The sequence below is a fragment of the Megascapheus bottae genome, chromosome 9, assembly GCF_031878675.1.
Source record: "Megascapheus bottae isolate mThoBot1 chromosome 9, mThoBot2.hap1, whole genome shotgun sequence".
NCBI classification, from domain to species: Eukaryota; Metazoa; Chordata; class Mammalia; order Rodentia; family Geomyidae; genus Megascapheus; species Megascapheus bottae.
Window position 1 is genome coordinate 42,370,157 of NC_143517.1, and position 14,686 is coordinate 42,384,842.

At 45.5% G+C, this 14,686-nt stretch overlaps 1 protein-coding gene across 1 annotated transcript in view; it reads left to right on the forward strand.

Annotated features, from left to right (window-relative positions):
* The first annotated feature begins 10,109 nt into the window (after positions 1–10,109).
* Positions 10,110–14,686, forward strand: part of Baalc (BAALC binder of MAP3K1 and KLF4) — a 46,094-nt gene continuing 41,517 nt past the window's right edge. The window contains exon 1 of the mRNA XM_090339181.1: positions 10,110–10,360. Within this exon, the coding sequence (XP_090195307.1) occupies positions 10,201–10,360 (160 nt within the window). The 5' untranslated portion in view covers positions 10,110–10,200. The remainder of the gene's footprint in view (positions 10,361–14,686) is intronic.

Below are 14,686 nucleotides of genomic sequence, written 5' to 3' on the forward strand. Positions count from 1 at the left end.
TGGAAATCGGTATGGAGGTGCCTCAAGTAACTAAAAATAGATTTACCATCAGATTCTGCTATATTACCCTGGGCCAAATACCTGAAGGACTCGGTATCAGCATAACCACTGTATGCAACCAACCTAGGTATCTCTCAGTGGATGAATGGATAAAGAAAATATGGCACACACACATGATGGAGCTCTATTCTAGCCTAGAGAGATTGAAATCATGCTATTTGCAGGAAAATGGATGAAACTGGAGATCATCAGGTGGAATGAAATAAATCAGATTCAGAAAGACAAATATCACATTTCTCTTCATAGTTAGAAGGTAGAATTAAAGAAAAGGCAGGAAAGTAGCAGGAGGACTACATGAGAAGAGGAAAGAGATCAGCAGGAACGGCAAGGAGACAAGACAGGAGATGATTATGATCAAAGCATATTACATGTGTCTAAAATATCATGACAAAGCCTATCATTTTGCACAAATAATATATGCCAATTGGAATGGAAATAGTATGGCTTTGGGATTTGAAGTCGACTTTAGACGAGTCACTTAAGCTCCCCAGGTCTCAGTGTTCTCATTATGAAAATGGTGCACTAAATACCACTTCTAGCATTGTTGTGAGGGCTAAGTGAGCTAATCCATGTGCAAAGAACCTAGTATTCAGGGTGTAGGACAAGTGAGGGCTGGGGTGTATTACTGGTGGCAGGAGCTGCTTCCCTCTGAAAGTTCCATTCTGGGCCTGGAGAGCAGCTATGAGCACCAATGTCTACCTAGCTTTCTGGGTTTTTTTTGTTTTGTTTTGTTTTTCATATATTTTTTATTGTAATTAATAGAAGGGTTACGTGATATTTGCCAGATAGAAGGTGCATTAATTCACATACATTGATACCCTTCCACCTGTCTTGGTCCCATTTCCCTCCCCCCACCCCTACCCTAGCTTTCTGTTTATCAGACAAGATGCCCTTCATGTCGGGACCCTCCTGTTGTCTCCAGAAGGCTTCCAGGGTCACCCCCAGGCATGAAATGTAACATCATCTGCAGAAACCAGAGATTCTGTGAAACAGAGAAAGGACCAGGGGCCTCCATACTTTCAGAGCTTCATTAGCTATTACCTCAGCTTCTTCCTCCCCCCCCCCTTTTTTTGTTTGTCTTACACTGAAGATGACAGGACTTTAAGCGCATTGTCAATGATATGTAAGGGCAGCCCTGCAGTGTCAAAGGAAGAAAAACATAGCCAATGTTCTCAGGTATTCAAGGAGAAACAACGAGTCAAATAAAACATTTCTCAAGACTAAAAGAGCAGAGTTGGGTGCTAGCAGCTCACATCTGGAATCCTAGCCATTCAGGAGGCTGAGATGCGAGGATCCTGGTTTAAAGCCAGCCAGGGCAGAAAAGACTATGAGACTCTGATCTCTAGTCAACCACCAGAAAACTGGAAGTGGTGCTGCGAATCTAAGTGGTGTCCTTGACAAAAAAGAAAGCTTAGGGACAGTGCCTACACCCTGAGTTTAATCCCTAGGACTGGCACACACACACACACACACACAGGCGCTTGCAGTCATGGAGACAAAGGCCATTCTCATCTTTGATTATGATTTAATGATTCCCAACTCTATCAGACAGTATCCCGGGATCCTTGTGATCCTGGACAATGTTCACCTGCAAAACACCCCTTGGGGCACCTGGGCTGCTGCTTCTGCTTCTGCTTCTGCTGCTGCTGCTGCTTCTTCTTCTTCTTCTTCTTCTTCTTCTTCTTCTTCTTCTTCTTCTTCTTCTTCTTCTTCTTCTTTAGATTTTATTAACTTTGATTTTTATATCATATCTCAAATATCATGTTTAACAAACAAGTATTCAAGAAAGTAGGCTTCTTGTCCATCAGTTGCTGAACTCTTGCTCTCTTAGAGGGCCATGTTTTTTACTGGGTAATTACCACAAAGGACCAGTTGCCTGTCCTGCTCATTTTTTCCATTTCTGTACTTCCTTTAAGTCACTCTTGTGGTGACTAAAGGCCATCCACAAGCAAACAGCCACATTTCCAAGCTGATATTCCATGGATAGGATAGATGGGTGGCTGGACTTCCAAGTATATCACTCCTCTCTTCTAGATCTGCATCATACCTGAAGGAAGCTTCAATCACAAAAGCAACAACTAAGATGGCATCCTCTCCTTTCCTGAGTTTTGCCGTGTGTGGTCTGACTTTATTCATAAGTACAATGAACAATCTGGCCCAGCCTAAGAAGCAATAGAACAAGTGTTCTCCAACTGCTTTCTTTTTGTTCACAAAAAGAATCTCAGTTCTCTAGCCCACTTTGTGCTATGTGAAAATTTCTGAGAGCCTTCAAGAGTTCCAGGAAACAGTTTGCCTCTGAGCTCAGGCCATAGTCAGAGGTGAAGAGAACATTGTGTTTCACTTCTCAAGATTTACCTTAGACATGCAACCCTGAGCTCCCGAGCTCTGTGAATTGTAAGCTCGCAATCTTCTGCTAAAAGCATCAGCTCAAATCTGTTCTTTTAAATTCATTTCTATCTTTTCTTTTCTTTCTTTCTTTTTTGCTAGTACTAAGCCTTGGGACCTCACGTTCTCAATTTCTTCCACTGAAGGCTGGTCCTTTATCACTTGAGCCATACTTTCATGTCCAGTATTTTGCTAGTTATTTAGAGGTCAGAGTTTTTATATGTAGAAGCAGGAGGGGAAAATTGGGGGAAAGTGAAGCAAGGTAATATTGTCTCCAAAAATGTACTCACTAGCTGACTTGTGAAATGGAAACCCCTTTGTACAGCACCTTATTAACAATAAAATTATATATATATTCTTTTATTATTTTTTTTTGTCAGTCATGGAGCTTGAACTCAGGTTTTGGGCACAGTCCCTAAACTTTTCTGCTCAAGGTTAGCACTCTACCACTTTGAGCCACAGCTCCACTTCTTGTTTTCAGGTGGTTAATTGGAGAAGGGAGTCTTATAATCTTTCCTGCCCTGGCTAGCTTTGAACCACAATCCTGACATCTCAGCCTTCTGACTAGTTAGCATTACAGGTATTCGCACCAACACTGTTATTTCAATTCTTTTAATCAGATTAGATGGTTTGCAGTAGTCTGCTGGTTTACACACTAATTTCAAATCACCTACTGGACTGCTATCATCTGAATGTGTGTGTTGTCCCCAAATTTATCTACTAAATGTGCATTCCCCTAAGTGAGAGTTTGTAAACGTAGGGCCCTAGGGGAATTGGTGAGGTTACAAGGGATTAAGTCAATCCTTATGAATAGGATTAAAGCCCTTATAAGAAGTAGAAGCAGGAGGATCTCGAGTTCAAGAACAGTCTGGGCTACTCAGAAGTCTGAGGCCAGCTTCGACTATACTGTGAATGAGCCCTTGTCTCAAAAATCTGGGTTTCAGAATTGTCTTTACTTAATGTGAAGGGAACATGTCTTTTCTTCTAATTCAGCCCCCAAACCCATCTTCTAACTATTATAATCCACAATATGAAGTTGCTCTATAATTTCAAAAAGCTGATCATCTACCTCATCATCATATTTTGCCTTCAGTCCTTTTGCAGTAGAATATGGCTCATATTCATTCGTGAAAGAACAAATTGGTTATTCATTCCATCTTACCATTGAGATAGCACCACGCCAAAGAAACTATCATGAAGTGAGAAACTTGGGAACATCAGAAACTGAAAGAGGTAACCTCAAAGATGCTTTTGATAAAGCTGTAAATTAACTGAAAGCAGGATAAAAGCTGGGCCCCAGACCCTTGCATTCATCTGTGTCCTGGGATCTGAGCTATTCCCTTCTTAGTCACTTTACAATCACCCTAACTCCAGGAAGAACAAGATTCCTCAATATACGTGTGGTAACAAAAGGCAAACTGGCCCTCAGACAGGCAATGCTTTCTTACATTTTAAAGAAGGTAATCAAAAGCTACAGCCAATGCAAGGTCAAGCCATCAGAGACAAAGCTTAAGTGAGTGATAAAGCAGGCTATATTTGTGACTTGGGTTGGTTTTCACGATACATACCTTTTTCACCACCTGCTCAGATTCTCCTTTTTTGGCCTGAGGCAAATGTCTGTACCTCCAAATATGGCGGAAGATATACTGGAGAGCTGTTGTGCAGTAAATCTCCTTTGTCTGCCCTTCACCATGTCTTCGTGTGTGGCACATAGAGACTAGCGTCCATGCCTAATGTAGTACTCCTGAAACTTGGGTCTGGTGTCTGAAAACTTAGTTGCAAAACTACTTTGTTCCATTTTAATTTGGAACACAATAAAATATCACGAGGCATTAATTAGGCACTGAGATCGATTCTGAATAGATTTACAGTCATTGAAGAATTTGCTACATCTCTCCAGAATTAACCTAAAAGAACTGGCTGTTCTCCTCATGAAAACTATCTGCACCACGTGCATTGAAAAGTGACTATAGCATTTAGTTTAACCTTTCAACTTCATTTCTAAATAATCTGTGGTGACACACCCACTGCCTCCTTCCTTCAGAATTCCATCTTTCACCTTTTCTCCCATTCAAGTACTGACCAGGCCCAAGCCTGCTTAGCTTCTGGAAAGTACTGTGCTGTAGACTTACATTTACCTTTTCTAACCACTTAAACCGAATGAAAAACATGCCAGACACTGGTGCTCATGTCTATAATCCCAGATGCTTGGGTGCCTGAGACATGGGGATCCACAATCAAAGCCAGTTTAGGTAGGCTTTGAGACTCTTTCTCTACTAAACTAGTAAAATGCTAGACTGGAGTAGTGGCTCAAGTGGTAGAACCCCAGCCACGAACAAGTCAAGTGAGAGAGCTTGAAGCCCGAATTCAAGCCTTAATGCCAGCATCTTTCTCAAAATATTGATCTTTCTCTTTTGATAGTTTAGTTTTTCTTTCTCATTTTCACTCGGCCATAATGTTTACCTATCTCTCTGTATCACCTGCATTCCAGGCATACCATTTATTTCCTGGGAGATGCAGTTCCCTGTGAAGGTGAGAGAAAGATGCATAAATGGTTGATTGTCAAGTGACATTCTGACTTTCTCCTGGAATGGGTACCTAAACCACTTTTGTGGTTTTGGGTGCTAACTTTGGTCTCTTTGATGGAGCTCGATAGAAATGGCTCACCCTCATGTGGGTTTCTCTGTCGTATCTGTGCATTTTAGTATTCCCAATCATGCTTCATTTGAACAAAATACTTGGATTTCTGTGGCCTTTCCCCTCAGCTGCCACTCTGCCATGGCATTCTCTGCCTCTCTTCTTTCTCAAAGGCCTGAAAGTTTGTCATCTCCTCCCACCAGTCCACTAAAAGTTGACCTCCCTGGTGGTAGAGCCCATAGGCTGGCCATATTGCACAATCTACCTTCTGTGACTCTCCTCTCTCAGGGCTTTCACTCCTTATTCCTTTTCCTCTCACCATTAAGCCTGCAATAGATACTACGAATCATTTCACACAAAACAAACAACAGAAAAAAAGACCTTAGAGCTGGGCATGGCACAGTGGCTCACGCCTGTAATCCTAGCTACTCAGGAGGCTGAGATCTGAGGATCAGGGTTTAAAACCGGCCCTGGCCCAAAAGGACCGAGACTCTTATCTCCAATTAAGCTCTAGAAAACTGAAATGGGGCTTGGCTCAAGGGTAGGGTGGTAGGTAGCCTTGAGCTGAAGAGCTCAGGGAAAACACCCAGGCAGAGTTCAAGCCCCATGACCCCTCCCCCACAAAAAAAACCCCTTAGTATATGGAGGGAAAGGTGCTATCTGATTCCCGGCATCCACATGTATCCTCCATGTCCTTTTTTTTTTAATTAAAGAATTTATTTACATTGATTTTTACATCATATTTCAAATGACATGTTTAACAAACAAGTATTCAAGAAGGGACTCTTTATACCTCCATGTCCTTTTCATTGGTTTGTTTGCTAGTCCTGGGCTTAGACTCAGGGCTGAGCACTGTCCTTGGGCTTTCCTCAAGGCTAGTGCTCTACCACTTGAGCCACAGCACCACTTCCAGATTTTTCTGCATATGTGGTATTGAGGAATCGAACCCAGGGCTTCATGCATGCTAGGCAAGTACTCTACCACTAGGCCATGCTCCTGGACCAGGGGGGGTCCAGGAGAGAAGGCCAAGAAAATGAAGAAGAATGAATATAGTAGAAGAGTTTTACATGCATGTATGAAAATCTAACAAGAAACCTGTTGGCCTGTTGATATTGCTTTAAGAAAGGATGAGGAAGAGAGATGTTGTGGTGAATTTGATGGGGACACATTGTTCATATGTATGGAAATGCCAAGAAACCTCCCTTGTGCAACTATTTTATGCTAATAAAAATATTTTTTTCAAAACAACAAAAAAGATGAACAGCAAGAGCTAATAATAAAATGGGACAATTATAATGACTATTAAGTGACTAACGCAACCATTAATTGGTAAAGAGAAAAAGGTTATTTTGGGGGGTAGAGGTTTGAGTTCATTCACTGATTGGGATGTTGTCTTGAACTTGTGTTGAGACACTCTCTCATGGTGGAAACTGAGAGAGCACAAGCCAGGCACTTCATGGCAAGAAGCTTGGGAGAGAAAGAAAAGTGTGCTAACATGTCTTCACATTGTGGCAAGAGCATCCTCTCAGTGACTTAGAGAACTTCTACTAGAATCCACTTCTTAGTTTCCACCACTGCCCAACAGCATAAGGCTGAGGATTATACTAAACTACTGAAGCACGTTCACATCTAAAGTATGGCAGGGTAGCCGAGACCGTCTGAATAGTGAGATGATTCATGCGCTGCAGGAATGTCTGCAACGGTGTGAGATTTCATCACGCTGCTCAGAACGGTATATGATTTAAAACATATGGATTGTTTATTTCTGCAATTTTCCTTATAATATTTTTGAGCTTTGGTTGACTTTAGCAAACCAAAAAGCAGAAAGTGAAACCTTTCTAATGCCATTCCTTTGTCCATCATCTCCCAACCACTCTACCACGTTTCCATCTAACATTTCCCTCCTCAGTAACTGGCAGTCAGCTCAACTCTTCCATCTTCCAATATCACCATTTCATCCAGAATCTTCTCCAGAATCCACGCTGGCCTCTCTGTCTACCTGCCTCTGGAGTCCAGTGTTCTAAATAGATTTGATACAGTGGCTGCCTTAAAGCTCTCCGGTGTTTCCAGTTGCTTTTAGAATAAGGCCCCAATTCCTTCCTTTGGTCAATTCTACCCCTAGAACTATGCAACCTTGTCTTTTGCTCCCCTCCTTTCCTTTACTCTTAGGCTCCAGCTCCACAGCCTCCCTGAGCACCTTCTAATATAAGCTCTTCAGTTGGTTACATTGCAGAGTAGCTGGTTATGAAAGGAACATTGTCACCAAATTCAGGAAAACACCGGCTTTGTCAATATGTTGAAATTTATCTTTCCCAATAAGCGGTTGATTTTTTCTTATTATTTCTCCCCCCTTCTCTGTTAGAGATTAAACCCATAGCCACCTGGAGAACTGCCTCTTTTAAATATAAAATACTCAGGGTGAGGATGGTGGTGGCACAGGAGGATACCTGAATTCCAACAAGTGAGTGAAGTCACCCATCCTTGGTGACAGTCCCAACCTGCCCTACCCCCCCCCCAACTAGAATGAGGTTGCAGAGGCCTGCCAGGACAGTTTTAAAAGGAGAAGCAAAGCAAAATCTGCAGAGAAGTTCAGGCTGATCCCTCAGGTGGGAGCAGACTGTGGTCACAGCATGAGGAAGAGGAATTCTTGGTTTTGATTCTGTGATCCTTTTGATCTATCCCTCTGGTACTATAGTGCCCGCCATAGGAATTTGTGACAGTTTATTCTAAACTGGACCCTCTATAGCCTGAATTGTAATAATTACAGTCAACTTAATTGGTACAAAAAGCTACTTTATAAGCTGGAGGCATGGCTCAAGTAGTAGAGTGCTTGCCTAGCAGGAGTGAATTTCTGAGTTCAAACCCTAGGATCATAGAAAAGGTAATTATTCACACAGAAGACATGTGTTGAGAGTTTATTGTGCATCATGAAATTCTCTGAAGTTTGCCTAACCTACTGGATTCTATATGTACACTGGTAGACTAAGTACATCTGTATGTACATAATGAACACAGCTTTCTTTTGTTTTGTTTTTTCTCTCCATATATATTTTTTTGTAATGAATAGAAGGGTTAGATCATATTCACCAGATAGAAGGTGCATTACTTCACAAACATTGATACCCCTTCTCATGTCTTGGTCCTCATTTCCCTCCCTACCCCCACCCCTCATCTTGTTCCCCCCCTTCCCTATCCGATTTCAAATAACCAAATATGCATATACACAATATATCAGATAACGAGGTGAAATATTGTAACCATATGAGAAGCATGTTGGATAAATATGATACATATCTACCACCATATTGTATTCTAACAGAATCCTGTCCCTGAAGACTTATTCTTCCAAACTCTTCCCTTTTCGTAGCACTCTAAGTTTTTAAAATTTGTTATTGTAATATGAGGTACAGAGAAGTTAGTTATTCAAGTCAGGTAATAAGTACATTTCTTTTTGGACAGTGTCACCCCTTTACTCACTCTTGTCTGGTTTTCTCCTCCCCTCCCCTCCCACAAGTTGTACAGTTTACTTTCAACATGTTGACCAGTGATACCACTGCTGCATTTGTTCACCCTTTGCCCTTTCATTTCTGTACCCCTTACCCTCCCATAGACAGAAAAATGAAAAACAAGACAAAAAGAAAACAAAAACAGCAGCGAAGAAAAGTCCTCCTTTCCATTTCCTGGCATTCAGTTCAACAACTGTTTATTTGATCTGATCAGACGCACAGAAGCATTGCATCTTTGTGTTCCTCTCCTGAGACTAGCCTCCTTTGGGCTCACTGTGTGTGAATGTCTGTATGTATTATATTATCTTACCTAGCTGTATTTTAGATCTAGCTTCTACATATGGGCTGCTTGTCTGCCTGAGTTTGGCTTCACTTAACAGGACTTGTTCTTGGTTTAAGCTATCTCTGCAAATGAAATATTATTCTTTCTAGGGGTTTTGGATTTACTCGTCTACCGTGGAGCATCTGGGTTGTTTCCGTACCTTGGCCATGGTGGATAGTGCAGCAATGAGCACGGGTGCTCAAGTGTCTTTACAGTCTCCTGGCTTGTGATGTTCTGGGTGGATGTCAGGAGGGGTGTGGCTGCATCATAAGGAAGATCTATGTTTAGTTTTTGAGGAACCTCCAGACCGCCGTCCGGAGTGCTTGCACCAGTTTACATTCCCACCAGAAGCTAGCATTCTGGTTTCCTTTTTCTTTTTGCCAGTCCTGGGCTTGAGCTCAGGGCCTGAGCACTGTCCTTGGGTTTTCTCAAGGCTAGAGCTCTACCACTTGAGCCTTAGCACCACTTCTGGCTTTTTTCTATGTATGTGGTACTGAGGAATCGAACCCGGGTCTTCATGCATGCTAGGCAAGCACTTTAACCACTAGGCCAAACTCCAGCCTTCCCCCTCCACCCCCCCACCCCCGCCGCATCTTTTTTTTTTTTTTTAAGGATTTCCCGTCTTTTACCCTCGGTTCTGGGGTCTGGTAAGCAGATGTATTAGCCTATCCAAATCTGAGCCCTGGGGCTGAACTCGCATGGACCCGGGCGTGCCGTCCGTGGGGTGATGTGAGGTTCGTGGGGGGGGGGGGCTGCCTGGGGGTTCTGGTGGCTGAGAGCCCTGGGGATCGTGGGCTTCTTGTGGGAAGGATTTCCCGGGATCGCACAGTCACAGAGCTGGAGGGCGGGGCGGGAGCCCAGCGGGGAGATGGGCCGACCCCCAGGCTCCAGCCCAGCCGGGAAGGCCGGCTCGCTCCGGCGGCTCCCGCCGTGGAGGGAGGGAGGGGCGGGCGGCTGGGTGGCCGGGTGAGGAGGAGTCTCGGGCTGGGGTCGAATCCCTCCGGAGATCCCTTTTCCCCTCCCACCACCAGCCGCTGCTCGGGAGTCTGGCGGCTCGGGAGCCCTGGGGGAGGGGTCGGGCCGGGGCCTGGGAGCTGGGGCTGCGAGGGGAGGCGAGGGGGCCGGGGAGGAGGGGGGGCCGGGGAGGAGGAAGGGCGGGGAGGAGGAGGGCCGGGCGGAGGGGAGGGCGGGGAGGAGGGCCCGAGCCCGGCCGGCGGCACCTGGGGGCCGGGCTGAGCCGCACCTCGGGCGGGCGGGAAGCGGAGCGCGCCCCGCACGCCGCGCGGGAGGATGGGCTGCGGCGGGAGCCGGGCCGACGCCATCGAGCCCCGCTACTACGAGAGCTGGACCCGGGAGACCGAGTCCACCTGGCTCACCTACACCGACTCGGACACGCCGCCCAGCGCCGCAGCCCCGGACGGCGGCCCGGAGGCGGGCGGCCTGCAGGCAGGTAAGGGAGTCGGGTGCCCGCGGGTCCCCGCACCTGCCGCCGGCCCCGCCACCCGACCGGAGCGGGAGGCTGGGGGCACCGGGGACGCCCAAGACTGCATGGCGGGATGCGGAGCGGGGGTGCGGAGGACTGGCCGAGTCAGGTCCCCGGAGCAGCGGCCCTGGCAGACCCTCCGCAGGGAGCTGAGCCCCAGGGCTGGGGCAGCCCCACGCTGGGTTTCCCACGGAGGCTGCGCGTGGAGGAGGGCGGGAGGGGAGCTGGGGTGGTGGGTGGACAGATGGGTGGAAGGATCTGTGGATGGATGGATGGATGCATGCATGCGTGGATGGATGGGTGGATGAATGGATGGGGTGGATGGATGGGGTGGATGGATGGATGGATGGATGGATGGATGAGTGGACGGATGGATGGGTGGATGAATGGATGAGTGGACGGATGGATGGGTGGATGAGTGGATGGATGGATGGGTGGATGAATGGATGGGATGGATGGGGTGGATGGATGGATGGATGGATGGATGGATGGATGGATGGATGGATGGATGGATGGGTGGGTGGATGGATGGATGGGTGGGTGGATGGGTGGATGGATGGGTGGGTGGATGGATGAGTGGACAGTTCACCTCACTCCACGCCTGTCCTTCATCTGACCAGGCTCTGCTGTTTTCACTGTGCTGTGGTCCAGCTTCCCCTCTGCTAACCCAGCTCTGATTCCTGGGTGGGGTCTTCTGAGTCCCTGTCCCTCGCTTTCTCCAGCATAGTCAGGGTAAACAAATGAACGCCTGTCCATCCTTAGCTGGGAAAGTCGGACTTACTTTTCAAGCATAGAAAGGGGCTTTCTTTCCAAGCCGAGAGTGACTTTATGAGGAAGTGCAAAAGATTTTAACACTAGATTAAATAACCCCTTCATAGTCTATTTCCCAGGCAGCAAAAATCTGAAAGAACTTTTTGGTCCAGTCATAAGTCACAATTTAAAAAAAAAAAAAGAAGAAGAGGAAGCCAGGCATGGTGGCTGACGCCTGTAATCCTAACTACTCAGGAGGTTGAGATGTGAGGATCGAGGTTCAAAGCCTGCCCAGGCACAAAAGACCAGGAGACTCTTATCTCCAATTAACCTCTAGAAAACCAGAAGTAAAGCTGTAGCTCAAGGGGTAGGGCAGTAGTCTTGAGCTGAAGAGCACAAGGACAGCACCCAGATCCAGAGTTCAAGTCCCACAACTGACAAAAAAAAAGAACCTATTATAATGTAGACATAACCTTTGGTCACAAATGTTGGAAACATTAACAGTTAAAAAAGAAAAGAAGAGAAAGAAAGAAAAAATCCTACCTCAGTGCTTGTCATAGATTTTCCCCAAAACCCAGGTGAATATTCCTATTAGGAAGTTTTCCAGTGTTCCCTGATCCCTTTATAAGTAGCATTTTTGAATAATAAAATCTAAATACATTATATAGAGTAGGAAACAAAGATATATTTAAAATACTGATAACCTTAAATCCGTGCATTCTAAAACATAGCCACTACCTTAACATTGAAAATAAGTCTTTCCATATTTTAGGAATACTGGCTCCTTTCCTCCCTGCCCCTCTCCCCACTCCTCCTACCCCTCCTCTCTCCTCTCCCTTCTTTCTCCTGCCCTCCTCTTCCCTTCCCCTCTCCCTCCTTTTCTTTCTTTCTCCTTCCCCCTTCTCTTCTCCTTCCCCTCCCTTCCCTTCCTCCTCCCTTCCCTCCCTCCCTCCCTCCCTCCTTCCTTCCTTCCTTCCTCCTTCCTTCCTTCCTCCTTCCTTCCTTCCTTCCTTCCTTCCTTCCTTCCTTCCCTCCTTCCTTCCCTCCTTCCTTCCCTCCTTCTTTCCTTTCTTCCTTTCTTTCTTTCTTTCTTTCTTTCTTTCTTCCTTTCTTCCTTCTCCCTCTCTCTCTCTCTCTCTCTCTCTCTCTCTCTCTCTCTCTCTCTCTCTCTCTCCACACACACACACACAAACACACGCACTTTTTGTGACACAAGTTCTCGCAGCTATGTTGCTGAACTCTTGTGTTCACATCATCTCCTTAGCCTCCCAAGTAGCTGTACCTATGGCATGTACTCTGGCTCCTTTTACACAAAGGAACTTGTTTTCTTTTTCTATTATTATTTTTTTTTCACCCTTAAACTTGGAACTGTCTGTGAAAGCTGTCATAACACTGGGTTTATCTCTAACTCATTCTGACTCACAGTGGCAATTGTAATGGTTATTTTTTATGTTACCAATGTCTCCAGCAGGTTAGCAAATGATGTGCTGGCTGATGATGGTGTGGGCCGGGCCGTGGACGGGCTTGTTGTCCTCACTGACAAGGCGCAGCATTTCCCAGGGGAGTGAAGTAGTTCTCCATACGCTCCAGGGTCAGGGCTGCACAGCAAGCAAATACAGCTGAAGTGATTCGGCATGAAAAAGAACAAAGTAGAGCTGCGGGGAATGGTTGCCTTGGTAACTGAGTGTGTGTGTGTGTGTGTGTGTGTGTGTGTGTGTGTGTGGAAGTTGTTGTAGACTAGCTAAATATGTACATAGGAGTCTTTTCCAACAGTTTATTCATGTATTACTCTGCTCCTCTGACTCATCCCATCTACCGTGATATGTTCCTCACAACAGCGGAGCCTGCCTACACTCATTCCTGGCACCTCGCTAAACATGGGAAGGGGCTTGCTAGGCAACACCATTTTTTGGGGGGGAGGGCATCCACTCCAAGCATGAGATCTCTCTTCCCTAGGGGAACTTCCCTGGGAGAGACTTCCTTCTCCTGTGATTGTCCCCTGGTGAAATCCAGACCAGTGGGCTCACACCTTGCATGGGCATCTCTCTCAATGCTGGCCCATCGCCTTCTACCACTGACTCTCCAGGCCAAGCACAGGCTATTCTCATTTTCACGCCTCTCATGGGCTGGACCAGATTTTTCCATTCATGTTACTGTTTCTCAAAGACCCTCTTAATAGGAGGAACCCAAAGTCATGTTCAACTAACAGTTGAGCTCAGCAGCATGAGGCAACTGGAGTTATGTTCTGATGCAGCCCAGAATGAACCTCTCCTAGTAAGGTAAAATCAAGTTGGGATTATTTTTTTAATTGTTGAACTTGATGAATACTTGTGATTAGTCAAAAACCTTAGACTCTAAGTAAATAGAAGGTTCAAGACATCAGCAATACTGTATTTTCCCAGCAGCTAGGAAAAATTCCCAGTGACTAGAATAGAGGGTACTCTAGAAATGTTTAGGTTTTCCACTATTGAAACCTGTATTAGTACTACTAGTTTCAGCATGGGGGTTTGGTATTTTTGCTTTTATTCCTGTTAAAATTCATCTTACTTGTTCCACTTAATGTTTCAATTTGCTGACCTTTGGTTTGTTCTGACAATGCTAAGAAGAGAATATCGTAAGTCTTTGCTTCCCTGAATTGACAGACTGATCATTGTTCAAAGCCAGCCAGTCCTGGCAGGAAAGTCCTTGAAACTTGTGGCTCCAATTAACACCAGAAAACCAGACGTGAAGCTGTGCTAAAAAGCCATAGAGTGCTAGCCTTGAGCAAAAGAGCTCAGCACAGTGCTCAGCCCTGCCCCATGACCGACCCCCCCCCAAAAAAAGTGAGTAATATAAAGGGGGTAAATACCAAAGTGAATACCAAAGGCCAGCATTGTTCATACGAGAAGAGCATAAAGGAGAAGTATGGAGGAATTCAGGGATCTGCTGTTCATTCTTTCCAGGGAAGGGATCATTGCACAGACTTGCAATTGAGTCAACAGGCTGTTCCAGAAACCCCTTCCAGACAGAAGAGGTTGAGGGAAGGCAAGCTTCTTTTCTTGAGTCCTATTCTGAGACCACCAGGAGACTTTCTACAGGACGCTTCTCTTTCCCCACCCAGCCCCTACATATCCATGGTATATACCAGTGCTGGTATGATGCTTTTCCTGGGGCTTGAACTTGGAGCCTGAGCATTGGCCCTGAGCATTTTTGCTCAAGGAAAGAACTCTGTCCCTTGAACCACAGCTCCATTACTGGTTTTTTGTTGGTTAATTGGAAATGAGAGTCTCATGGATTTTCCTGTCCTGGGCTGGCTTTGAACCTAGATCATCAGAGCTCAGCCTCCTAAGTAGTCAAATTTACAAACATTATCCATGGGCACCTAACAAATAAACTTTATAGTTATGATTGACTAGTGTTGGCCACTTTTAAGGGTGACTGTTAGGTAAGGGCATGTTTCATCCATCATTGAATCTCTGTGCCCTACCCTGTAGGTAGGCTTCCAATGCAAATACAGGCCCTTCAGGACTCCTGCAGAGCTTCTCAGGCTAGTCTAAGTGCCCC